Consider the following 25543-nt stretch of genomic DNA (forward strand, 5'->3'; position numbering starts at 1 on the left):
TTGGGTGCCTTGGGCATCCCCAAGCTTGACCTCTTGCCTCTCTTCCTTCTCCTCATATCGACACCCCCTCGATCAAACACTTCATCCACACAAAACTTCAACAGAAAACTCGGTAAGATCCGTTAGTATAATAAAGAAAATCACTACTCTAAGTACTTTTGCAAACTAATTCATATATTTTTTTTGCATTGTGTCTACTGTAATATAGCTTTTCTATGGCTTAATCCAGTGATAGAAATTGATAGTTCCATCAAAACAAGCAAACTATGCATCAAAAAACAGAATCTGTCAAAAACAGAACAGTCTGTAGCAATCTGAAAATTCACCATACTTATTTTAGCCCAAAACTTCTACCAAAATTAGGACAAATAAACAATTTGGACATAAAGACAGTGCAAAAGGAATCAGAACCATTTGACTTTCCAGCAAAAAATGTAAAATCGCGCACTACAGACAAAGTTTCTGTCCTGCACCGTACAAACCAACAAGCATTGTAAACATCCTAAAGGAAAACCTTGGAACATTATTTTTATAATACAATGGAATTGTACAAGGGGATAATTATTTTTTATGAAAAGTTTCTGTAATTAAGATTCACAAAGTTTCCATGAGCATGAACAAAGTTCAAGGAGCTCTCCCACTTCAACAATGCTTGTCTTTCTCACTTTCACTTTCCTTTTTGAAAGGTTTTGGGTTCTCCTCTTTATTTTTTTGTTTTTAAACTATATAAAAGCACACAACAGAAATAAACGACTCTCTAAAACTTCCGGGTTGTCTCCCTGGCAGCGCTTTCTTTAAAGCCATTAAGCTAGTCATATAGTGCTCAAGTCATGAATCCACCCGGATCCCAAGGTATATCAAAGCTAATTTTAATTAAAAATGATTTGTAATTTAGTAGTGAGCACAAAGTAACATATATCATGCAACAAAGAAGTCTAACCCTCTTCCTATACATCGGCATGTCATAAAAGAACAATTCATGCACACAAAGTATAGGCCAATGCATAGTATAAATAGTTTCTTGCAATTTTATCATATTGGAAACATAGAGAGATGGAGATATAGTTCCTCTCTCATAATAATTGCAAGTAGGAGCAGCAAGCACATGCATATTATATCTATCAAAATCATCATTTATAGTAGTAAAAGGCAACCCATCAATATAATCCTTAATAAGCACAAACTTCTCTGATATAGTGTAGTTTGGAGGATTCAAAAAGATAATAGGACTATCATGCGTGGGTGCAATAGCAACAATTTCATGTTTAACATAAGGAACTATAGCAAGTTCATCTCCGTAAGCATCATTCATATTGGCATCTTGGCCACAAGCATAAGCATCATCAAAAGGGGATATTTCAAGAGAATCAACGGGATCATAACAATCATCATAGCAATCATCATTCGGTAAGCACGAAGGGGAATTAAACAATGTATGAGTTGAATAGTTACTCTCATTAGAAGGTGGGCATGGGTAGCTAATCCGCTCTATCTCCTTTTGTTCTTCGCTCTCCTCATCATCTTTTTCATCCAATGAGCTCACAGTTTCATCAATTTCTTCTTCCATAGCTTCCTGCAAAATATTAGTCTCTTCTTGGACAGCAGAGAAGTCCTCAATATATGGTTTAACATAGGCACTAGAAGCATAATTATCATAACAATATTCAAGTATGGCAAAATTTTCAGATTTGTGGAGAGTAGCATCATACTTTTCAATCAAAGAAGCAATTTCATAAGCACCCTTAAAAGCAACAAATTCTTCAATTTGTTGAACATCATAGTAATTATAAACACCCTTAGCATACGAAGATACGATTCCATTATCACTAAACTCACATTGGTAGGGAAGGTGTTTCTTAGGGTTTTCAGAACAACAAGTAACATCATATATTTCACACAAATTCCAAGCATAGCATTGCAAACGATGAATTTGATCCAGTAAAAGTTTCCCTTTTTCAAATATACGGTGTCGCACATAACAAGCATGCTCATCTAAAGATTTGCCCTCAACTAAGCTAGTGGGGGTTTCAGCATGAGCACAAAGGGATCGAAGATGATCCAAGTAAAAAGCTTCAGGAGTGTGATAGATTTTGAGTGGTTCTTCAACCATTGGTGTAGTAGGTACAACTATTTTTTTTGGTATTTTGCGTTTCCTACCAATAACTAAAGATAGAAAACAACTAAGAACAGCAAATAAAAATTACTTAGTGATAAAGCAAACAACCACACACGAGAATATTCACCCCACGCTATGACTCCCCGGCAACGGTGCCAGAAAAAGGTCTTGCTAACCCGTTGTAGCCTCTTCCGATAAGTAAGAGTGTCGAACCCAACGAGGAGCTAAAGGTAGAACAATTATTCTCTCAAGTCCTATGTGCCACTGATACGACTCTACGCATGCTTAGTGTTTGCTTTACCTAGAACAAGTACGAAACTAAAAGTACTTTGTACGTGTTGTTGGATAGGTTTGCAAGAATATAAAGAACGCGTAAATAAAAGGTAGGGGCTATTTAGATAAAGATGCAATAAAGTAAATATAGCGAGTGTGGAAAAGTGGTGGTAGGAGTTGTGAAATTGTCCCTAAGCAATTGACTACGTTACTAGACCGATAATCACTATTGCAATTCTATTTGAGGGAGAGGCATAAGCTAACATACTTTCTCTTCTTGGATCATATGCACTTATGATTGGAACACTAGCAAGCATCCGCAACTACTAAAGATCATTAAGGTAAAACCCAACCATAGCATTAAAGTATCAAGTCCCCTTTATCCCATACGCAAACAACCTACTTACTCGGGTTTGTGCTTCTGTCACTCACGCCACCCACCATAAGCAAATCATGAACATATTGCAAACCCTACAGCAGGAATCCCTCACACTTGCGCGACACGGAGAGCACCATAGGACAGCACCAATAATAAAATATGCAACTCAAACCAATCATAGCAATTCATCAATCACTGGTAGGACAACGAAAATCTACTCAGACATCATAGGATGGCAACACATAATTGGATAATAATATGAAGTATAAAGCACCATGTTCAAGTAGAGGGTACAACGGGTTACGGGAGAGTGGACCGCTGGATATAGATGGGGGAAGGTGATGCAGATGTTGGTGAAGATGATGGAGGTGTTGGTGAAGATCGCGATGATGATGATGGCCCCCGGCGGCGCTCCGGCGCCACCGGAAGTAAGGGGGAGAGAGCCCCCCTTCTTCTTCTTATTCCTTGACCTTATCCCTAGATGGGAGAAGGGCCACCCCTCTAGTCCTTGGCTACCATGGCATGGGAGGGTCGAGAGCCCCTCCGAGATTGGATCTATATCTCTGTCTCTCTCTGTTTCTGTGTTCTCAGATTCTGCCCCTTCACTGTTTCTTTTATATCCGGAGATCCATAACTCCGATTTGGGTGAATCTTTCACGCAGATCTTTCTCATAAAATTAGCTTTCTTGCGGCAAAATAAGAGCGTCAACCGCCTTACGGGGGGCCAGGAGGGTCCAGGGCGCGCCCCCTGTCTTGTGGCCCCCTCGGGCACCGTCTCGCGTTGATTTTTCCTCCCAAAAATCACAAATATTCCAAAATAATTCTCCATCCGTTTTTATCCCGTTTGGACTCTGTTTGATATTGGGTTTCTACGAAACATAAAACATGCAACAAACAGGAACTGGCACTAGGGCACTGGATCAATATGTTAGTCCCAAAAAATAGTATAAAAAGTTGCCAAAAGTATATGAAAGTTGAATAATATTGGCATGGAACAATCAAAAATTATAGATACGACAGAGACGTATCACTTACTATATAGGCTCAGTTTACTTATTTGTCTTCAAAGCCACCGTGTTTTGAAGACTTTCATAAAAATCGCCTATTCACCTGCACCCCCCTCTAGTCGATAACTAGGCGCGTCGAGCAGCCCCGTCATGGGCGACGGCGGGCGACAGCTTGCCTGGCTCAGGCGGCGGCGACTTATGCTGCGACGGTGGGTCATCCGGCTTCGGATCGGCGGCGGCATGGAGGGCCTGGTGGGCGACTTGGCGCCACCTCCGGTCAGATCTGATCTGGCCGGTGCATCCAGCGGTGGTGGCCATCTCCTTCGTCGGAGTTGGTCAGCCTGAGGCTGGATGATCAGATCTCAGGATCCGTCATCTAGTTCCGGCTGCGAGTCGGGAAGACATAGTTGTGGGTGAAAACCTTGCCGATGGCAGGCGATTGCGGCGTTATGCGTCGTTACCTTGATGAAGGCATCGTCGTGCAACGACTGTCAACCCACTCGTGCTGCTCTGAGGGAAACCTTAGGATTAGGTCTTCCAGATCGGACGATGGTGGTACTGCAGTGTCGTTTCTCTCTTGGGAGCATCGTTTGTGGAGCAGTGCTGGAAGACAGAGGCAGGAGGTGGAGCGGCTTCGTCTTGCACAGAGCTTTGGTGGAGATGTCAAGTCATGCCTGGCCAACAGGTGCTACGCTGCGTCATGCCTGATCGGCAGGTGCTACGCACGACAGATCTTCCAGAATCTTCGTGTCTGGATGGACGAGCGCGAGGCGGCGGCGCCGTTGGGCACTGTGGTGGCGTCGACGGATGGACGGACTGGCAAAGATGATGCGGATCTCTCTGCTGAAGATGGGTCAGCGGTCCGATAATTATGGCGGCGTCTAAAACGTGTGCATGTGGTGTATGCTTTAGGTCTGCTGCACCGGATGTTCGTTCCGATACGTTATGTGGATGGATCGGCGATGACACCAGTTTAGATATGGGGAGTGAGAGTACTCCATATTACCGAGTTTTGTAGATGCAAGTGGTGGCTTCAGATGGCTTGATGTATGTTCTTGTTAGACCATGATGAAATAATAAATAAAGATGGCCGCATGCATCGATTGATGCAGAGGCCAGGGTTTTAACTTCCTTTAAAAAAAACAATTACTAATAAATATTTGTGTGCATCACTCGCAACGATACAGAGGCCAAGGCTATGTCCTCCTTAAAAGATCTAAGCTGAAACTCAAAAAACCTTTCCCTCTGAATTTATGTGCAAAATAAGCATGCCATATACATGCTGTCACACCATACTCTCCTTTCAATGCGAACACTGTACACGCATTACGCATACCTTCGTACAGGCTTTATCGAATGCTGCTACACGCTCTAGTCGGTGTGTGTCACTTGGACGAGTAGGCATGCTCCTCGTCGTCGTCGTGGTGCTCCTCCTTAGCACCGACGCGCTCGTGCTGGTTCAAGACAGACTGCAGCTCCAGGGGGGTGGCGGACAAGGCCTTGATGAGGTTGCCAAACCCGTGGAGCGGCGACGGCAGCGACGAGGGCATTGGCAGGCTCAGCCCCTTTTTCAACGACGGCACCTTGGTCTGGCCCAGCTCTACCTGTCCCATCAGGTGCACCACCCCTTTCTCCTCGTCCTCCTCCTTGAGCGCCACCAGCTTCTTCTTGTTTCGGTACGCCATGTAGAGCGCCAGCTGCGCCGTGCCCATCACAAAACCCATGGCGTTGGGGATCTGAAAGTAGTTCCAAAAAGTGTGAAGTTAGTTAAATCTGCGCCTCTATGTATATGTGTATGGACGTCATGTGTGCATGATGCATGCGTACCCCGATGAAGTAGTCCTTGACGAGCAGGGAGTAGACGCTCCAGATGCCTCCGTTGAGGAAGAGGAAGGACAGGGAGAAGGGCATGTACTCCACGCTCCGGGTCTTCACCACTGTCCTCTGCGGCCAAGTTTTCAGTCGCTCAATTGTAACATACTGCCAGTGAGTGCATTTGAGTAATCGAGTACGTGGCAAACAAAAAAACGTTATTTTTTTTCTCCCGAGAGGCTTGAGTGCGATGAGAAACCGAACCAGTTAAGGCATCTGAAACACGCATTAATGGTCACCACCGACCAGCTGTGGCCTGCGGGGTGATCATGTCACGTCGTTACATACGAATACGGATAGACTGTGTGTCATGACTCACTCCGCACATGATGAGACTTAAAGCATCTACAACAAACGCGTGAAGTAAAATTGTTTTTTAGCGGTGATGGCAAAATAGCGGTGACGGCAAAATAGCGCTCGCGGAAAGCGATTGTGCGCGCGCAGCAACTGGCGCGGTAGATTTGGCGTGCCGCTTCGCGCGTCTATAAAATCCGGCGCTCGCCACGCGTCCTTTCCCTCGCCACCTCGCCGCTTTCTGTCTTTCTCGCCGCTTTCCCCGCCACCACCGTGCCACCATGCCGCCGCACCACCGGGGTTCTTCGGGCTACCGCGGCGTCCACGAGCGCCCCAACGGCTGGTACTCCGCCGAGATCCGGTCCGGCGACGTCCGGCTCGGCCTCGACTCGTTCCGGACAGCGCACGAGGCGGCCCGCGCGTACGACGCGGCGGCGTGGCGCTTGGAGAGGCCCCCGTCGCAGATGAATTTCTGGGACGTCTTCACGCGCGAGCAGGCGCAACGCGTCGCCCCTCCGCCTCGTCTCATCACGGACAAGGAGCATGCGGACCACGTTCGGCTGCAGCGCCGCCTCCTCGTCGCTGAGGAGGACGAGCGAGCCATGGCGGAGTGGCGCCCGCGCCACCCGGAGGACGTCACCGCTGAGAACGCCTTCTGGGCAGAGAGGACGGCAAGGCGCCGCGCGAAGCGTGCCGACAGGCGTCGGCGCAAGGCACTGGCCTTATGGCAGTGCGATATCGTCGAGAACGGCGGGCAGTCGATCTTCTCCCCCAACGATCCACGTTGGGATGACATGTGGCTCGATACCTCGGACGACACTACCGAGGATGATGATGATGATGATGACGGTTGGGAGTCACCGTAGTTTTTTCTATCTAGTTGCACCGTATTTCTATCTATCTATGCTTTGGAACTATGTAAAATATCGTTGTATCCTTTTTTATCTATGTTATGAACTATGTATCTTTTTTTAACGATGCAAAGTTTTCTAAAAAAATGTTTGTGCGAAAGCGCGCGCTGTGCATTTTAGCGCGTCTCCCTGAGCTACGCGCGTGTTGTATTTTAGCGCGGCCGCTGTAGCCAGCGCTGCGCGCCGCGCCAAATCTGTCGAAGGGCGCGCTGTAAACCAGAATTTAGCGCGCCACGCGTTTGACGCTTGTTGGAGATGCTCTTAACTCCAAATTAATGCAAGTCCAGGAATCAAAATCTAGATATGCATTTTGATGGGGAATAAAAATCTAGAATGAAGGCATAGACTATTAGAATCCAAGACTGGCACCATAAAGGCAAGTTATCAAGCTGACGCCTCCAAATATCCGCAAATACGTTTGAACGTGTATGACGGACATCCTGTTGGGCACCACGCCATCCAACCATGTTCCCTAAATATCCATCCATTTCAAACAGTTTAAACATGGATTACTAATAAAATTACATGCAAAATACTCCCTCCGTTCCTAAATATAAGTCTTTTTAGAGATTTCACTATGACTATATACGAATGTATATAGATGCATCTTAAGTGTAGATTCATTCATTTTGCTTTGTATGTAGTCCATCTAGTAGAATCTCTATAAATACTTATATTTAGGAACGGAGGGAGCAGGTGAGAAGTCTTGTTCTATTCAAGGGCGATTTGATGCGTGCTCAAGCGAAGCTTTAACTTTTATTACTTCTTCTGCTATAAATCGAAGAAAACGACATCAGACCAACACCTACTGCTTCATGACAGATTTGGGAGAGTTACACCTACTGCTATAAATCGAAGAAAACACTGACATTTTGCTAAAAGTACACAGTTTTAAATTGCGATTCAGATTTGGGAGAGTGTGGTTTTAGGTGACCCAGACTTCCAAAATCTCAGACATTTGAGAATTGAAATATATGATGGGAAATGACTTTGTCCTAGTTAAAGTTACTTCTGCTTCTCCCCGCAAAAAAAAATTACTTCTGTTTGAAAGGAAACGCTACCGTGAGAGAGACAGTTTTCGAAAAGAAAAGAAAAAGGCAAGATTTTCGTGGTGGTAGAAGTGAAGAGATAATCGAGCTTGTTACTAACCATTGCGGCCATGGGTGCAGCATACATTGCGATGGTGAGAGCGGAGCAGAGAACCCCCACCGCGAACAGCCGGACGGCGCCGTGCAGCGCCACCAGCCCCACCAGGACGACCGCGGCAAAGAAGCAGATGTTCACGCCCACCACCACCTTGGCCATCTTCACCTGCAAATTAGTTATCCAAAGTTCAGATCCGTCCGGGTTCCATCTGTCCATGACGAGAGCGCCGCAGCAGCGCTACTAGCTGAAAATGGGATTGTGTAGGGCGCAGACTGATGGACGCACCTTGGTGTCCCTGGGGGCATAGGCGAGGTAGAGAGCGACGTAGGTGGCCTGCAGAGCGGCGCCGGCGGCGTTGACGGTGATGAGGAGGAGGCCGCCGGGCTTGAGGAGGCCATAGAAGGCCCAGAGGGAGGTGTAGAGGAGGGTGGTGACGTACGGCAGCCACCGGAATTCCTCCGTGCTCTTGTTCCGCACGACCCTCCGGAAAGTCGCACTGAATCATGCAAGCAAAACACAGACAGCATCAGCATCAGCTTCTGGATGCATCTTTCTGATGATGCAGAGGCTGGGGTAAATCTCCTTTTTTTATAAAAAAAAATCAGCTTCTGAATCGCGCAAGAATTGGTAAACCACGAGCGCTTATATATATATATATATATAGTCGGAGCAGAGCGCTCATATAAAGTGGATTTCCCGTCTAAGGAGGATCAGATGAGGATTCTCAAGTTCGGTATGAACAGGGTCACAGGTACTAGTTTTGTGCTGGAATTCGATGAGTGGAAAAAGAAAGAGCCACAGGGCACGCCTTTAACTCAGATTTGGGTTCGTTTCTCTGGTGCCCCGTCTGCTCCTTTGGATAGCTTCTTGGTGACCTGGAGTCTGGGGTCTTTGATTGGCAGGACTGAGCAGGTGGATATGCAGTTCACTCGGGCTCATGGGGTGGCACGGCTGCTGGTCAGTGTCGCCAATATTCAGTTCTTGCCAGACGTGGTGCCTTGGACTTACGCAGGTGTTTTATATCAGTTGAATGTTGAGTATGAGGATCCTGATCTTTTCAATGAGTTTGAGGATGATAATCCCATGGATACTTCTGAGGGAGGAGGGGGTTCAGGGAACCAGGATGATATTGCAAAGAGTAATGATGACAAGGCTATGGGACCGTCGGGGTCGTCGGATAATGCTGACTCCGCCCCTGTTGGGCCGTCTAGCACAGTTCCGACTACCAATCTTCAGCTGGGTTCTATTGGGGCGTTCTCGGCGCCGCCGAGGTTGTCATGTGACAGGGTTGGTTCTGCGAGCCCGGTGCTCAGTTTGCGTGTGGCGAGGTCTGTTGAGGACGAAGGTGCTGCGGGGCAGGAGGTCCCGCCCTCGGTTCCTGTTTCTCCCTCGGCTATGGCTGTGGTGGCTGAGCCGGTGGTCGCGGGGGGAGTTGTCGAGCAGGAGGCTCGGCCCTCCGGGTCTTTGACGCTGGCGGTGCCGAGGGGCGGCGTGGCCCCTTTGGTGAGGTCGTCGGCTTGCGGGGGAACGGGCGCGCAGGAGGCCGTCGTTTCCCCTTCTGCTGCTCTGGAGGGCGGGCAGGCTGGTGTGGTCGCTGCGGCATCGGATTCCCTGGATCGCGCTAGGACGAGTTCACCGGGCTCGGGCATCGGCGAGATGGCCGTCGATAGGCCCTGGGAGCTCTCATCGTCTTTGGATGTTGCTCCGGTGGCCCCGGCGCTGGTCACCACTGCTGGGGGACGGGCAGGAGGCTCTTTCCCCAGCGCTGCTTCTCGCGAGGAGGTCATCGCTTTCGATGGGATCCCGGATCCTGTCTCTGCAGGGAGACGGGTCAGCGGGAGACTGCAGGAGCACCCGGATGTTGATGACATGCAGCTCAGGTGCGCGTTGAGGGCGGCCAAGTTGCGGGACGTCGAGCTTTCTACTGGTATGTCTGTTAACAAGTCTAATTCTATTATGCATTTTACCAATGATGAGATTGTGCAAAATGCCAACCAATTAGGAGTATCTCTTGGTAATAATGATCTAGAGATTTCTAAGTCTGTTAACGATATGCTAGATTTGGAAGCTGACCGAGCGTTAGATTTGATTTGTAACATAGCTGCAGTTAGACCGATGAATGAGTCGGAGATTGATGCGCTTGGGGTTAGGGTTCTTGATGGCTTGTGTCCTGATCTTGACCCTGCGGTACAGGAGACGGAGGAGGAGGATGAGTATCCCTCCCGGGATACTACTAACCTTGAAGTTGAGTCTTTGGCCATAGAGGCTCATTCCGAGCGTGCCGATCCTTCTGATGTTTGCATTAAGCCTAAGAGGACCTGGAAACGGAAGGTTTACCCGGTGTCGGCTGTGCGTAGAAGTGCTAGGATCCGTACCTCCAAAAAATTTCATGATGAAATATGAGAGGCATCTTTTGGAACAGCAGAGGTCTTAAAGACTTGGCTAAAAGACGGTTTCTAGCAGAGGCTTCTCTTGAACATCATTTAGATTTTATTGCTTTATCCGAGACTGGACGAGGTAATTTTTCCCCACAATTTCTTAGTACCTTATCTGGGGGGGGGGGTAGATTTTGACTGGCACTGCCTCCCACCTCGAGGAAGATCCGGTGGGGTTTTACTCGGGGTTAAGTGCGAAACGTTGGAGGTTCGGAGTGTAGTGTTGGGTGAGTTTGCGGTCAAGTTTCGGGTAAGAACTAAAGCAGATGGTTTTGATTGGGCTTTGGTGGCAGTCTATGGGGCTGCGCAACCCGAACTCAAACCAGATTTCTTGGCTGATTTGGTCCGTGTTTGCGGTCATGAGCAACTACCCGTCTTAGTGGGGGGTGATTTCAACATTATTCGAAGAAAGGAGGAAAAGAATAATGACAACTTTGACGGCAGATGGTCGTTTATGTTCAATACTATCATAGAAAGCTTGGATCTCAGAGAGATAGAGCTTTCGGGTAGGAAATTCACTTGGGCAAACTCGCTACCGGTTCCGACTTTTGAGAAGCTTGATCGTGTTTTGGCGAGCGTCGATTGGGAACAGAAGTTTCCTCTGGTAACGGTGCAGGCGTTGACACGAGGTATCTCGGATCACACACCGCTACTAGTCGACTCAGGGGCTCAAACTAATATGGGTAATAAGAATATTTTCTCCTTCGAACTTGCTTGGTTTGAAAGAGAAGGTTTCATTGAGTTGTTAGCTAGAGAGTGGGCTAAAGACTCGGGGGGAAGGTCACCCATTGAGCGGTGGCAATGCAAGATTCGTCATCTGCGAAGGTTCCTTCGTGGATGGGCTAAGCATACGAATGGAATTTATAAGGCGGAGAAGGAAAGGCTCCTTATGATTATTCATTCCCTTGAGTTAAAAGCTGAAACCTCTATTTTAGATACCAGCGAGTTGGAGTCTAAAGTGGAGGCTGAGTTAAGGCTGAAAGAGCTTCTCCGCGAGGAGGAATTGAAATGGGCTTTGAGAGCTAAGGTTCATAAGGTTGTCCAAGGAGAGGATAACACTCAATTCTTTCATATGATTGCTAATGGAAAGCATTGTAAGAAGAGAATTTTTCAATTAGAACAAGATGAAGGGACGATAGTTGGTCAGGAAAACCTGAAAGTTTACATTACCAACTATTATAAGCAGTTGTTTGGCCCTCCAGAAGAGAGTTTTGTGTCCTTGGATGAGTCAAGAGTTGAGGATGTTCCCCAACTTGAGACGGAAGAGAATGAGATTTTGACTGCTCCTTTCACGAAGAAGGAGGTGTTTGAGGCCATTGCACAAATGAAAAACAATAAAGCGCCAGGACCAGATGGGTTTCCGGCGGAGTTCTACAAAAAGTGCTGGCATTTTATTAAAGGTGACCTGTTGCCGATGTTTCATGAGTTGTTCACTAGTCAGCTTCATTTGTTCAAGCTCAATTTTGGAACGATAACTCTTATTTCTAAGAAGACAGAGGCTATTCGCATTGAGCAGTTCAGACCCATATGTTTGCTTAATGTCAGTTTCAAAATTTTCACCAAGGTTGGGACGAACCGTCTCACGTAGATTGTGCATTCAATTGTGCAACCGTCCCAGACCGCTTTCATGCCGGATAGAAATATCCTTGAAGGGGTGGTCGTCTTGCATGAAACGCTCCATGAAATCCACTCAAAAAAACTTGATGGTGTGGTTTTTAAAGTGGATTTTGAAAAATCATACGATAAAGTTAAATGGCCTTTCCTTCAACAGGCGTTGCGTATGAAAGGATTTGACAAGGCCTGGTGAGACCAGATCGAGTCCTTTACGCAAAAAGGGAGTGTAGGGATTAAAGTGAATGATGATATAGGTCACTATTTCCAGACACACAAAGGACTAAGGCAGGGTGATCCCATGTCACCGAGTCTATTCAACATAATGGCTGATATGCTATCTATTTTAGTAGGTCGGGCTAAGGATGCGGGGCAGGTTTCGGGCTTGGTTCCGCACCTAGTTGATGGTGGTATATCCATTTTGCAGTATGCTGATGATACTATCATCTTTATGGAGCATGACTTGGCGAAAGTAAGGAACATGAAGCTTGTGTTGTGCTTATTTGAGCAATTGTCTGGACTCAAGATTAACTTCCATAAGAGCGAACTGTTTTGCTTTGGAAGAGCTAGTGAGGACCAGGAGGCGTATAAGCAATTGTTCGGATGTGAGTTGGGTTCGCTACTGTACTTAGGTATACCCATTCATCATCGTAAGCTGACGAACAAGGAGTGGAAGTGCATCGAGGATCGTTTTGAAAAGAAACTAAGCTGTTGGAAAGCGAAGCTCATGTCATATGGAGGTCGATTAATTCTGATTAATTCGGTCCTCACCAGTATGCCCATGTTTCTTTTATCTTTTTGAGGTCCCGGTGGGAGTCAGGAAGAGGTTAGACTTTTATCGATCCCGATTCTTTTGGCAGAATGATGAGTTGAAACGAAAGTATAGGCTTGCCAAATGGGATATCATCTGTAGGCCGAAGGACCAAGGCGGTCTAGGCATTGAAAATCTAGAGATCAAGAATAGATGTCTCCTTAGCAAGTGGCTTTTTAAACTTTCGTCCGAGACAGAGGCTACTTGGGCTCAGATTCTGCGTAATAAGTATCTTCAGTCAAAAACTTTGGCTCAGGTGACTGTGCGCCCGACTGATTCACCGTTTTGGAAAGGGTTGATGAGAGTCAAGCCCCTCTTCTTTAACAGGGTAAAAATCTTAGTCGGTGATGGGGCTAGTACGAGGTTCTGGGAGGATACGTGGCTAGGGGAGACGCCTCTGGCACTTCAATATCCTACTCTATATAACATTGTTCAACGTCGAGAAGCATACGTTGCAACTGTCTTACAGTCCACGCCTCTCAATATTAGCTTCCGGAGGACGCTAGTAGGCGATCGTTGGGAGGCATGGCTTCATCTTGTACGAAGGCTGATGGATGTCCAGCTGTCTCAGCAGCCAGATAGATTGTTTTGGAAACTGACTAAGGACGGCAGGTTCTCGGTCAAATCCATGTATCTGGATGTCATAAACACTGGCCCTACTTCGAATTCAGTCAGTGGCCAGATGCATTGTAAGCAATTCCAGTCCCAGCTGAGAGAATTTCTCATTTTTTTGTTTATACCGAGCCAAAACATAGAATTTCCATTGAAGAAGGAAGTAAGGATGCTAGCCGGAGAATCAAGAAATAAATACTTCCCATTCCGATTCTTTTCCGAATTAAGCGAGTTAAAAACAAGGGGATCAGAAGAACAAACAATAAGAATGAGGGATTGAAGTCCGTTTCCTTCGTATCGTATTTCAACGGATCGGGTGAAAAAGCAAAGGAGAAAGAGGATCTCCTTGCCTCAAACCTCTGAAAGTAGAGAAATATTCTCGCCAATCTCCATTCATATTCACACACACTTTGCCTCCTTCCACTGCTTGTCTAATCCAATCTATCCACCTGTCAGGGAAAGTGTTGAATATCCAAGAAAAATGAAGGCTGGCAACGCGCCCTCCCTTCTGCTACCAATCAAAGCATGGAACTAAATCTCCTATTTTTCCAAGTGAAAGCCGGGCTGGTAACATCAAAAGTGCGGGTTTCCGAAGATGGAATGTCTAATGTTTTTTCGCCTGGGGAATTAATCGGACTATTGCGAGCGGAACGAGCAGGGCGAGCTTTGGATGAATCGATCTATTATCGGTTCAGTGAGGGCGACCGCGAAAGTCACCGAATGGGTTCGGTCCGTCTTTTCCTGATCTTTGTTTGTCCAGTGGGTTTCTCTTGCTGAATGGTGGTAAAACACCAGCTTTCATTCCTCACTGCAAGCTACTCCTTTTGCTGCTTTTTCTCACTCTTTGCCTGGGCCAACGATAGATTAGTCTCTGGGTCGGTCAAGTGATAAATTGGCGAGATTAGTTAAGGAAACTGGGACTTCTGATTGTTCGCGAGGGATGGCTGAATAACCTACTTTGCTTTCCATTTAGGGAATCTATATTCTGTTTACTGAATCACATGAAATTCTAGGGAACTCCATTCCGCTGTTCTGAAATCAAATAGGAAACGGATGGCGCTTGAGTTTTTGATCTCGCAAGCAAGGAAATCTATCTTTATTCCGTGGGTCAGGGAGCCTGTTATGAGTTGGAAATCCTGATTCAACAAAGCCATGCCAGCTGTGTTGGTCGTTCCTCCGATTCAAAGTTCTCTTGCATTTGTGCTTAAGAAAAGGCTTTCTTGTCCGGGGTCTATATCCACTTTTAATACACCACGCACCCCACTACCAAAAACTTCTCTTTCAATTCTAAACAAAGAGAAAGCTCAGGCGGCTGCTCAACGAGGAGGTTCATGCTCGGAAACATCGAGAAATTGTGCATATAGAAAACTCTAAAGAAAGAAAAAAAGGAGACCCATGCCATGATTTTCAAATCTTTTCTATTTAGTAGTCTAAGTTTCTCGATGAGGATAATTAATTTGGCCGTTGTGGTCGGACTCTATTATGGATTTCTGACTACATTCTCCATAGGTCCCTCTTAGATCTTCTTTCTCCAATCTTGGATTAGGGAAGAAGGAGATATTCGCGACTACTGGCGATTTCATTATGGGGCAGCTCATGATCTTCATATCGATCGAATCTTCTCCGTTCTTATTTTTACCTGTTGACCATTCACTAGTTTGTAAACTGCGCCTACTTCATGCACAGAACTCCGCTCTATTGGAGGCTTGGCATGCTTGAAAAGAAAAAAAGCAGAGTCAATCTTTTCAAATTCCTTGCGAACAATACCGAAGACTTGCGGCGTGTAGTTGCTTGCGTGAGATTTCTCAAGATTGTAGAAAGGGGTTTTTAAAACAGGTTCCTTCCGTCTGAGAGGCTTTGCAATCCAACTGGCTGCCTTTTTGTAGTGCGCAAGTCAGAGTGAACTTCTTCTTCTGTTCTGCGAATCTACTAACGAGAACTGCCGTATAGTCCTATCTTTTTTTAAGAAAGATCGTAGATGAACGTTTCGTTTCGTTACCTAAGTAGTTGAGCAATTCATTCCAAGGTAAACAAAGAGGTATTTCTGTTATAGGAAGTGTTGCGTTCCCCTTTAGGGTGTTTGTCAGTGGCGTCACCCGATAGGGTGTGTGCCCGGAAGAGAGAAGAAAAACATGTTGCTTGCTATTTCTGGTTGAAGAGCTATTTTTTCCTATCGAACAGGAATTCCGAGGGATGTTTTTTATTGTCGATTTGTAGCAATAGAAAGATAATGTAAGTGATTGAAGCCCCAATTCTTGACTGAAAGGGACACCAAAGGCCTCTGCCCTCCCTCTCTATCTATCCAAGAGATGGAAGGGCAGAGCTTTTTTTTGGTTTTTTCATCTTTTCATCAAAGAGTTGAACAATGAAGATAGATGGCAAGTGCCTGATCGATTTGATCAGGCCGTGTAGGAACAAGGTTCAAATCGTTCGTTCGTTAGGATGCCTCAAGGAAGCCACCAAGCAAACCTTTAATAAGCATCTCTAGCGCAGTCACTTCTCTATAGAAAGAAATAACCTGCAGTCAAGACTAGTCACATTAGTGAAACAAGTGATTCGCTGACATTCAATTCAAATAGAAAGCTACTTGCCTGCCGAGGGGGGAGAACTACCTAGTATCAAATTCACAAAGCAGCACATTTAGTAGTTGACATCTTTCTTTCTCGTTTTCATCGGAAAGGAGAGTTTTCACGTTAAGCAAGAAGAGCTACGAGTTGGAGGGCTATTTCACCGACCGTCACTTCTCCTTTGTATCTGCCGAAGACGCAAGTAGCCCAACGACAGGCTTTGCCGAATCCAATCGATCATGGGCGGCCCTCTTCGTTCACAGTCTTTCTTTCCTTTCGAATCCAATTGTTCCAATCTGACCAAATAGCAATTCATTGAAGTTACGAGCAAAAAGACGAATCTACTTGGTTCATATTATTGGGGAACGTTGCAGAAAATTAAAATTTTCCTACGGTTTCACCAAGATCCATCTATGAGTTCATCTAAGCAACGAGTCAAGGGAGAGAGTTTGCATCTACATACCACTTGTAGATCACGAGCGGAAGCTAGCCAAGGGGATGGTGTTGATGGAGTCGTACTCGAACGTGATTCGGATCACCGATGTCCAAGTGCTGAACGGACAGCACCTCCGCGTTCAACACACGTACGGGACGGGAGACGTCTCCTCCTTCTTGATCCAGCAAGGGGGAAGGAGAGGTTGAGGAAGATTGCTCCAACGGCAGCACGACGGCGTGGTGTAGTTGGTGCAGCAGTACTCCGACAGGGCTTCGCCAAGCATATACGGAGGAGGAGAGGTGTTGGGGAGGGGAGGGGCTGCGCCTTGGCTTGTCTTAAGCTCCCATGCGCCTCCCCACTATATATAGGGGTGGAGGTGGTTTCTTGCCCTCCAAGTCCATTGGGGCGTTGGCCAAGGTGGGAGGAAAGAAATCCCATCATTTCCTTCCCCACCGATTGTTATCCCCCCTTTTTAGGGATCTTGATCTTAACCCTTCGGGATATGATCTTATTCCTTCTAAGGGGGGATCTTGGTGCGCCTTGACCAGGGGTGTGGGGCCTTTCCCCCACTACTCACGTTCATGTGGGTCCCCCCATGCAGGTGGGCCCCACTCCGGAACCTTCTAGAACCTTCCCGGTACAATACCGAAAAATCCCGAACATTTTCCAGTGGCCAAAATAGGACTTCCCATATATAAATCTTTACCTCCGGACCATTCCGGAACTCCTCATGACGTCCGGGATCTCATCCGGGACTCCGAACAACATTCGGTAACCACATACAAACTTCCTTTATAACCCTAGCGTCATCGAACCTTAAGTGTGTAGACCCTACGGGTTCGGGAGACATGTAGACATGACCGAGACGTTCTCCGGTCAATAACCAACAGCGGGATCTGGATACCCATGTTGGCTCCCACATGCTTCTCGATGTTTTCATCGGATGAACCACGATGTCGAGGATTCGATCAAACCCTGTATACAATTCCCTTTGTCGATCGGTACGTTACTTGCCCGAGACTCGATCGTCGGTATCCCAATACCTTGTTCAGTCTCGTTACCGGCAAGTCACTTTACTCGTACCGTAATGCATGATCTCGTGGCCAACACTTTGGTCACCTTGAGCTCATTATGATGATGCATTACCGAGTGGGCCCAGAGATACCTCTCCGTCATACGGAGTGACAAATCCCAGTCTCGATCCGTGTCAACCCAACAGCTACTTTCGGAGATACCTGTAATGCACCTTTATAGTCACCCAGTTACGTTGTGACGTTTGATACACCCAAGGCACTCCTACGGTATCCGGGAGTTACACGATCTCATGGTCTAAGGAAGAGATACTTGACATTGGCAAAGCTCTAGCAAACGAACTAAACGACCTTTGTGCTATGCTTAGGATAGGGTCTTGTCCATCACATCATTCTCCTAATGATGTGATCCCGTTATCAACGACATCCAATGTCCATAGCCAGGAAATCATGACTATCTGTTGATCACAACGAGCTAGTCAACTAGAGGCTCACTAGGGACATATTGAGGTCTATGTATTCACACGTGTATTACGATTTCCGGATAATACAGTTATAGCATGAATAAAAGACAATTATCATGAACAATGAAATATAATAATACTTTTATTATTGCCTCTAGGGCATATTTCCAACAGTCTCCCACTTGCACTAGAGTCACCAATCTAGTTACATTGTGATGAATCGAACACCCATAGAGTTCTGGTGTTGATCATGTTTAGCTCGCGAGAGAGGTTTAGTTAACGGATCTGCGACATTCAGATCCGTATGTACTTTGCAAATTTCTATGTCTCCATCTTGAGCATTTTCACGGATGGAGTTGAAACGACGCTTGATGTGCCTGGTCTTCTTGTGAAACCTGGCTCCTTGGCAAGGGCAATAGCTCCAGTGTTGTCACAGAAGAGTTTGATTGGCCCCGACGCATTGGGTATGACTCCTAGGTCGGTGATGAACTCCTTCACCCAAATCGCTTCATGTGCTGCCTCCGAGGCTGCCATGTACTCCGCTTCACACGTAGATCTTGCCACGACGCTCTGCTTGCAGCTGCACCAGCTTACTGCTCCACCATTCAACATATACACGTATCCGGTTTGTGACTTAGAGTCATCCAGATCTGAGTCGAAGCTAGCGTCGACGTAACCCTTTACGACAAGCTCTTCGTCTCCTCCATAAACGAGAAACATGTCCTTTGTCCTTTTCAGGTACTTCAGGATATTCTTGACTGCTGTCCAGTGTTCCTTGTCGGGATTACTTTGGTATCTAGCTACCAAACTCACGGCAAGGTTTACATCAGGTCTGGTACACAGCATGGCATACATAATAGATCCTATGGCTGAAGCATAGGGGATGACACTCATCTCTTCTTTATCTTTTGCCGTGGTCGGTGACTGAGCCGAGCTCAATATCACACCTTGTAACATAGGCAAGAACCCCTTCTTGGACTGATCCATTTTGAACCTCTTCAAAATCTTATCAAGGTATGTGCTTTGTGAAAGACCTATGAGGCGTCTCGATCTATCTCTATAGATCTTGATGCCTAATATGTAAGCAGCTTCTCCAAGGTCCTTCATTGAAAAACACTTATTCAAGTAGGCCTTAATGCTGTCCAGAAATTCTATATTATTTCCCATCAAGAGTATGTCATCTACATATAATATGAGAAATGCTACAGAGCTCCCACTCACTTTCTTGTAAACGCAGGCTTCTCCATAAGTCTGCATAAACCCAAACGCTTTGATCATCTCATCAAAGCGAATATTCCAACTCCGAGATGCTTGCACCAGCCCATAAATGGATCGCTGGAGCTTGCATACTTTGTTAGCGTTCTTAGGATCGACAAAACCTTCCGGCTGCATCATATACAGTTCTTCCTTAAGATGCCCGTTAAGGAATGCTGTTTTGACGTCCATCTGCCATATCTCATAATCATAGTATGCGGCAATTGCTAACATGATTCGGACGGACTTTAGCTTCGCTACAGGAGAGAATGTCTCGTCGTAGTCAATCCCTTGAACCTGTCGATAACCCTTAGCGACAAGTCGAGCTTTATAGATGGTGACATTACCATTCGCGTCTGTCTTCTTCTTAAAGATCCATTTGTTTTCTATCGCTCGCCGATCATCGGGCAAGTCTGTCAAAGTCCATACTTTGTTTTCATACATGGATTCTATCTCGGATTTCATGGCTTCAAGCCATTTGTTGGAATCTGGGCCCGCCATCGCTTCTTCATAGTTCGAAGGTTCACCGTTGTCTAACAACATGATTTCCAGGACGGGGTTGCCGTACCACTCTGGTGCGGAATGTGTCCTTGTGGACCTACGAAGTTCAGTAGCAACTTGATCCGAAGTACCTTGATCATCATCATTGGTTTCCTCTTCAGTTGGTGTGGGCATCACAGGAACATTTTCCGAGCTGCACCACTTTCCCGTTCGAGAGGTAGTACTTCATCGAGTTCTACTTTCCTCCCACTTACTTCTTTCGAGAGAAACTCTTTTTCCAGAAAGCATCCGTTCTTGGCAACAAAGATTTTGCCCTCGGATCTTAAGTAGAAGGCATACCCGACAGTTTCCTTAGGGTATCCTATGAAGACACATTTTTCCGACTTGGGTCGAGCTTTTCAGGTTGAAGTTTCTTGACATAAGCATTGCATCCCCAAACTTTTAGAAACGACAGCTTAGGTTTCTTCCCAAACCATAATTCATACGGTGTCGTCCCAACGGATTTAGACGGTGCCCTATTTAAAGTGAATGTAGCTGTCTCTAGAGCGTATCCCCAAAATGATAGCGGTAAATCAGTAAGAGACATCATAGACCGCACCATATCCAATAGAGTGCGATTACGACGTTCGGACACACCGTTTCGCTGAGGTGTTCCAGGCGGCGTGAGTTGTGAAACGATTCCACATTTCCTTAAGTGTGTGCCAAATTCGTGACTTAAATATTCTCCTCCACGATCTGATCGTAGGCACTTTATCTTTCGGTCACGTTGATTCTCCACCTCATTCTGAAATTCCTTGAACTTTTCAAAGGTCTCAGACTTGTGTTTCATTAAGTAGACATACCCATATCTACTTAAGTCATCAGTGAGAGTGAGAACATAACGATATCCTCCGCGAGCCTCAACGCTCATTGGACCGCACACATCGGTATGTATGATTTCCAATAAGTTGGTTGCTCGCTCCATTGTTCCGGAGAACGGAGTCTTGGTCATTTTGCCCATGAGGCATGGTTCGCACGTGTCAAACGATTCATAATCAAGAGACTCTAAAAGTCCATCGGCATGGAGCTTCTTCATGCGCTTGACACCAATGTGACCAAGGCGGCAGTGCCACAAGTATGTGGGACTATCGTTATCAACTTTACATCTTTTGGCATCTACACTATGAACATGTGTAATATTACGCTCGAGATTCATTAAGAATAAACCATTGACCATCGGAGCATGACCATAAAACATATCTCTCATATAAATCGAACAACCATTATTCTCAGACTTAAATGAGTAGCCATCTCGTATTAAACGAGATCCAGATACAATGTTCATGCTCAAACTTGGCACTAAATAACAATTATTAAGGTTCAAAACTAATCCCGTAGGTAAATGTAGAGGCAGCGTGCTGACGGCGATCACATCGACTCTGGAACCATTCCCGACGCGCATCGTCACCTCGTCCTTCGCCAGTCTCCGTTTATTCCGCAGCTCCTGCTGTGAGTTACAAATATGAGCAACGGCACCGGTATCAAATACCCAGGAGTTACTACGAGTACTGGTAAGGTACACATCAATTACATGTATATCAAATATACCTTTGGTTTTGTCGGCCTTCTTATCTGCTAAGTATTTGGGGCAGTTCCGCTTCCAGTGAAGCACTTAGTCTCAGGCTTAGGTCCATTCTTTGACTTCTTCCCGGTAACTGGCTTACCAGGCGCGGCAACCTCCTTGCCGTCCTTCTTGAAGTTCTTCTTACCCTTGCCCTTCTTGAACTTAGTGGTCTTATTGACCATCAACACTTGATGTTCTTTCTTGATTTCAGCCTCTGCTGACTTCAGCATCGAGAACACTTCAGGAATGGTCTTTTCCATCCCCTGCATGTTGTAGTTCATCACAAAGCTCTTGTAGCTTGGTGGGAGCGACTGGAGGATTCTGTCAATGACCGCCTCATCTGGGAGGTTAATGTTCAGCTGGGTTATACGGTTGTGCAACCCAGACATCTTCAGGATGTGCTTACTGACAGAACTGTTTTCCTCCATCTTACAACTGTAGAACTTGTCAGAGACATCATATCTCTCGACCCGGGCATGAGCTTGGAAAACTAGTTTCAGCTCTTCGAACATCTCATATGCTCCGTGATGCTCAAAACGCTTTTGGAGCCCCGGTTCTAAGCTGTAAAGCATGCCGCACTGAACGAGGGAGTAATCATCAGCGCGAGTTTGCCAAGCATTCATAATGTCTTGGTTCTCTGGGACGGGAGCGTCACCTAGCGGTCCTTCTAGGACATATTGTTTCCTGGCAGCTATGAGGATGATCCTCAGGTTCCGGACCCAGTCCGTATAGTTGCTGCCATCATCTTTCAGCTTGGTTTTCTCTAGGAACGCGTTGAAGTTCATGTTGACATGAGCGTTGGCCATTTGATCTACAAGACATATTTGCAAAGGTTTTAGACTAAGTTCATGATAATTAAGTTCTAATCAAATTATGAACTCCCACTCAGATTAGACATCCCTTTAGTCATCTAAGTGTTACACGATCCGAGTCGACTAGGCCGTGTCCGATCATCACGTGAGACGGACTAGTCATCGTCGATGAACATTCTCATGTTGATCGTATCTTCCATACGACTCGTGTTCGACCTTTCGGTCTCCGTGTTCCGAGGCCATGTCTGCACATGCTAGGCTCGTCAAGTTAACCCTAAGTGTTTTCGTTGTGTAAAACTGTCTTACACCCGTTGTATGTGAACGTAAGAATCCATCACACCCGATCATCACGTGGTGCTTAGAAGCGACGAACTGTAGCAACGGTGCACAGTTAGGGGAGAACACTTCTTGAAATTTTTGTAAGGGATCATCTTATTTACTACCGTCGTCCTAAGTAAACAAGATGCATAAACATAATAAACATCACATGCAATTATATAGTTGTCACATGATATGACCAATATCATATAGCTCCATTGATCTTCATCTTCGGGGCTCCATGATCATCTTGTCACCGGCTTGACACCATGATCTCCATCATCATGATCTCCATCATCGTGTCTTCATGAAGTTGTCACGCCAACGACTACTTCTACTTCTATGGCTAACGCGTTTAGCAATAAAGTAAAGTGAGTTACATGGCGTTCTTCAATGACACGCAGGTCATACAAAAAATAAAGACAACTCCTATGGCTCCTGCCGGTTGTCATACTCATCGACATGCAAGTCGTGAATCCTATTACAAAGAACATGATCTCATACATCACAATTCATCATTCATCACAACTTCTGGCCATATCACATCACATGATCAATCGCTGCAAAAACAAGTTAGACGTCCTCTAATTGTTGTTGCATCTTTTACGTGGCTGCAATTGGGTTCTAGCAAGAACGTTTTCTTACCTACGAATAACCACAACGTGATTTTGTCAACTTCTATTTACCCTTCATAAGGGCCCTTTTCATCGAATCCGCTCCAACTAAAGTGGGAGAGACAGACACCTGCCAGCCACCTTATGCAACTAGTGCATGTCAGTCGGTGGAACCGGTCTCACGTAAGCGTACGTGTAAGGTTGGTCCGGGCCGCTTCATCCCACAATACCGCCGAAGCAAGAAAATACTAGTAGAGGCAAGTAAGATGACAAAATCCACGCCCACAACAAAATTGTGTTCTACTCGTGCAAAGAGAACTACGCATAGACCTAGCTCATGATGCCACTGTTGGGGAACGTTGCAGAAAATTAAAATTTTCCTACGGTTTCACCAAGATCCATCTATGAGTTCATCTAAGCAACGAGTCAAGGGAGAGAGTTTGCATCTACATACCACTTGTAGATCACGAGCGGAAGCTAGCCAAGGGGATGGTGTTGATGGAGTCGTACTCGAACGTGATTCGGATCACCGATGTCCAAGTGCTGAACGGACAGCACCTCCGCGTTCAACACACGTACGGGACGGGAGACGTCTCCTCCTTCTTGATCCAGCAAGGGGGAAGGAGAGGTTGAGGAAGATTGCTCCAACGGCAGCACGACGGCGTGGTGTAGTTGGTGCAGCAGTACTCCGACAGGGCTTCGCCAAGCATATACGGAGGAGGAGAGGTGTTGGGGAGGGGAGGGGCTGCGCCTTGGCTTGTCTTAAGCTCCCATGCGCCTCCCCACTATATATAGGGGTGGAGGGGCTGGTTTCTTGCCCTCCAAGTCCATTGGGGCATTGGCCAAGGTGGGAGGAAAGAAATCCCATCATTTCCTTCCCCACCGATTGTTATCCCCCTTTTTTAGGGATCTTGATCTTATCCCTTCGGGTATGATCTTATTCCTTCTAAGGGGGGATCTTGGTGCGCCTTGACTAGGGGTGTGGGGCCTTTCCCCCACTACTCACGTTCATGTGGGTCCCCCCATGCAGGTGGGCCCCACTCCGGAACCTTCTAGAACCTTCCCGGTACAATACCGAAAAATCCCGAACATTTTCCAGTGGCCAAAATAGGACTTCCCATATATAAATCTTTACCTCCGGACCATTCCGGAACTCCTCGTGACGTCCGGGATCTCATCCGGGACTCCGAACAACATTCGGTAACCACATACAAACTTCCTTTATAACCCTAGCGTCATCGAACCTTAAGTGTGTAGACCCTACGGGTTCGGGAGACATGTAGACATGACCGAGACGTTCTCGGGTCAATAACCAACAGCGGGATCTGGATACCCATGTTGGCTCCCACATGCTTCTCGATGTTGTCATCGGATGAACCACGATGTCGAGGATTCGATCAAACCCTGTATACAATTCCCTTTGTCGATCGGTACGTTACTTGCCCGAGACTCGATCGTCGGTATCCCAATACCTTGTTCAGTCTCGTTACCGGCAAGTCACTTTACTCGTACCGTAATGCATGATCTCGTGGCCAACACTTTGGTCACCTTGAGCTCATTATGATGATGCATTACCGAGTGGGCCCAGAGATACCTCTCCGTCATACGGAGTGACAAATCCCAGTCTCGATCCGTGTCAACCCAACAGCTACTTTCGGAGATACCTGTAATGCACCTTTATAGTCACCCAGTTACGTTGTGACGTTTGATACACCCAAGGCACTCCTACGGTATCCGGGAGTTACACGATCTCATGGTCTAAGGAAGAGATACTTGACAATGGCAAAGCTCTAGCAAACGAACTAAACGACCTTTGTGCTATGCTTAGGATTGGGTCTTGTCCATCACATCATTCTCATAATGATGTGATCCCGTTATCAACGACATCCAATGTCCATAGCCAGGAAATCATGACTATCTGTTGATCACAACGAGCTAGTCAACTAGAGGCTCACTAGGGACATATTGAGGTCTATGTATTCACACGTGTATTACGATTTCCGGATAATACAGTTATAGCATGAATAGAAGACAATTATCATGAACAATGAAATATAATAATACTTTTATTATTGCCTCTAGGGCATATTTCCAACACATATCATATGTTCCGCTCCGTTGACAGGTTCATATATGTACCTGATGTTCATGGAAACAACAGGATGATAATCCGTTGATGGGAAACTCACGCGAAAAGAATTCCACTCTATCTCATATTTTTTTATCCTTTTCAAGGGCCAACCCTGGGCCAAGGTGAGCGCATCCGGGCCTATTGCTCTTGACCTCTTCAGTTGTCTATTCTCCACTTTTGAATAAAAACACCAACCACAACCGACCCAATAGTAGGAGTAGGCGGCAGTGTGACCCGAAACCGATCGATCTAGCCATGAGCAGGTTGAAGTTCGGTTGCCGGTGCAATAGAATTGGCGGGAGTATATTATGGTAGGATCAGTCACCTGGGCAAACCAAAACCCTC

The 25543-nt window shown here is 46.2% G+C and overlaps 1 protein-coding gene across 1 annotated transcript in view; it reads right to left on the minus strand.

Moving 5' to 3' along the window:
- Positions 1-4992: 4992 nt before the first annotated feature.
- The window catches only part of LOC119296201 (bidirectional sugar transporter SWEET16-like), a 22350-nt gene continuing 1799 nt past the window's right edge, over positions 4993-25543 (minus strand). Inside the window, exons 3-6 of the mRNA XM_037574600.1 lie at positions 8284-8494; positions 8002-8163; positions 5603-5719; positions 4993-5511 (exon numbers count right to left, since the gene is read on the minus strand). Of these exons, the coding sequence (XP_037430497.1) occupies positions 5161-5511; positions 5603-5719; positions 8002-8163; positions 8284-8494 (841 nt within the window). The 3' untranslated portion in view covers positions 4993-5160. The remainder of the gene's footprint in view (positions 5512-5602; positions 5720-8001; positions 8164-8283; positions 8495-25543) is intronic.

The sequence above is a fragment of the Triticum dicoccoides genome, chromosome 4B, assembly GCF_002162155.2.
Source record: "Triticum dicoccoides isolate Atlit2015 ecotype Zavitan chromosome 4B, WEW_v2.0, whole genome shotgun sequence".
Taxonomy (NCBI): Eukaryota; Viridiplantae; Streptophyta; class Magnoliopsida; order Poales; family Poaceae; genus Triticum; species Triticum dicoccoides.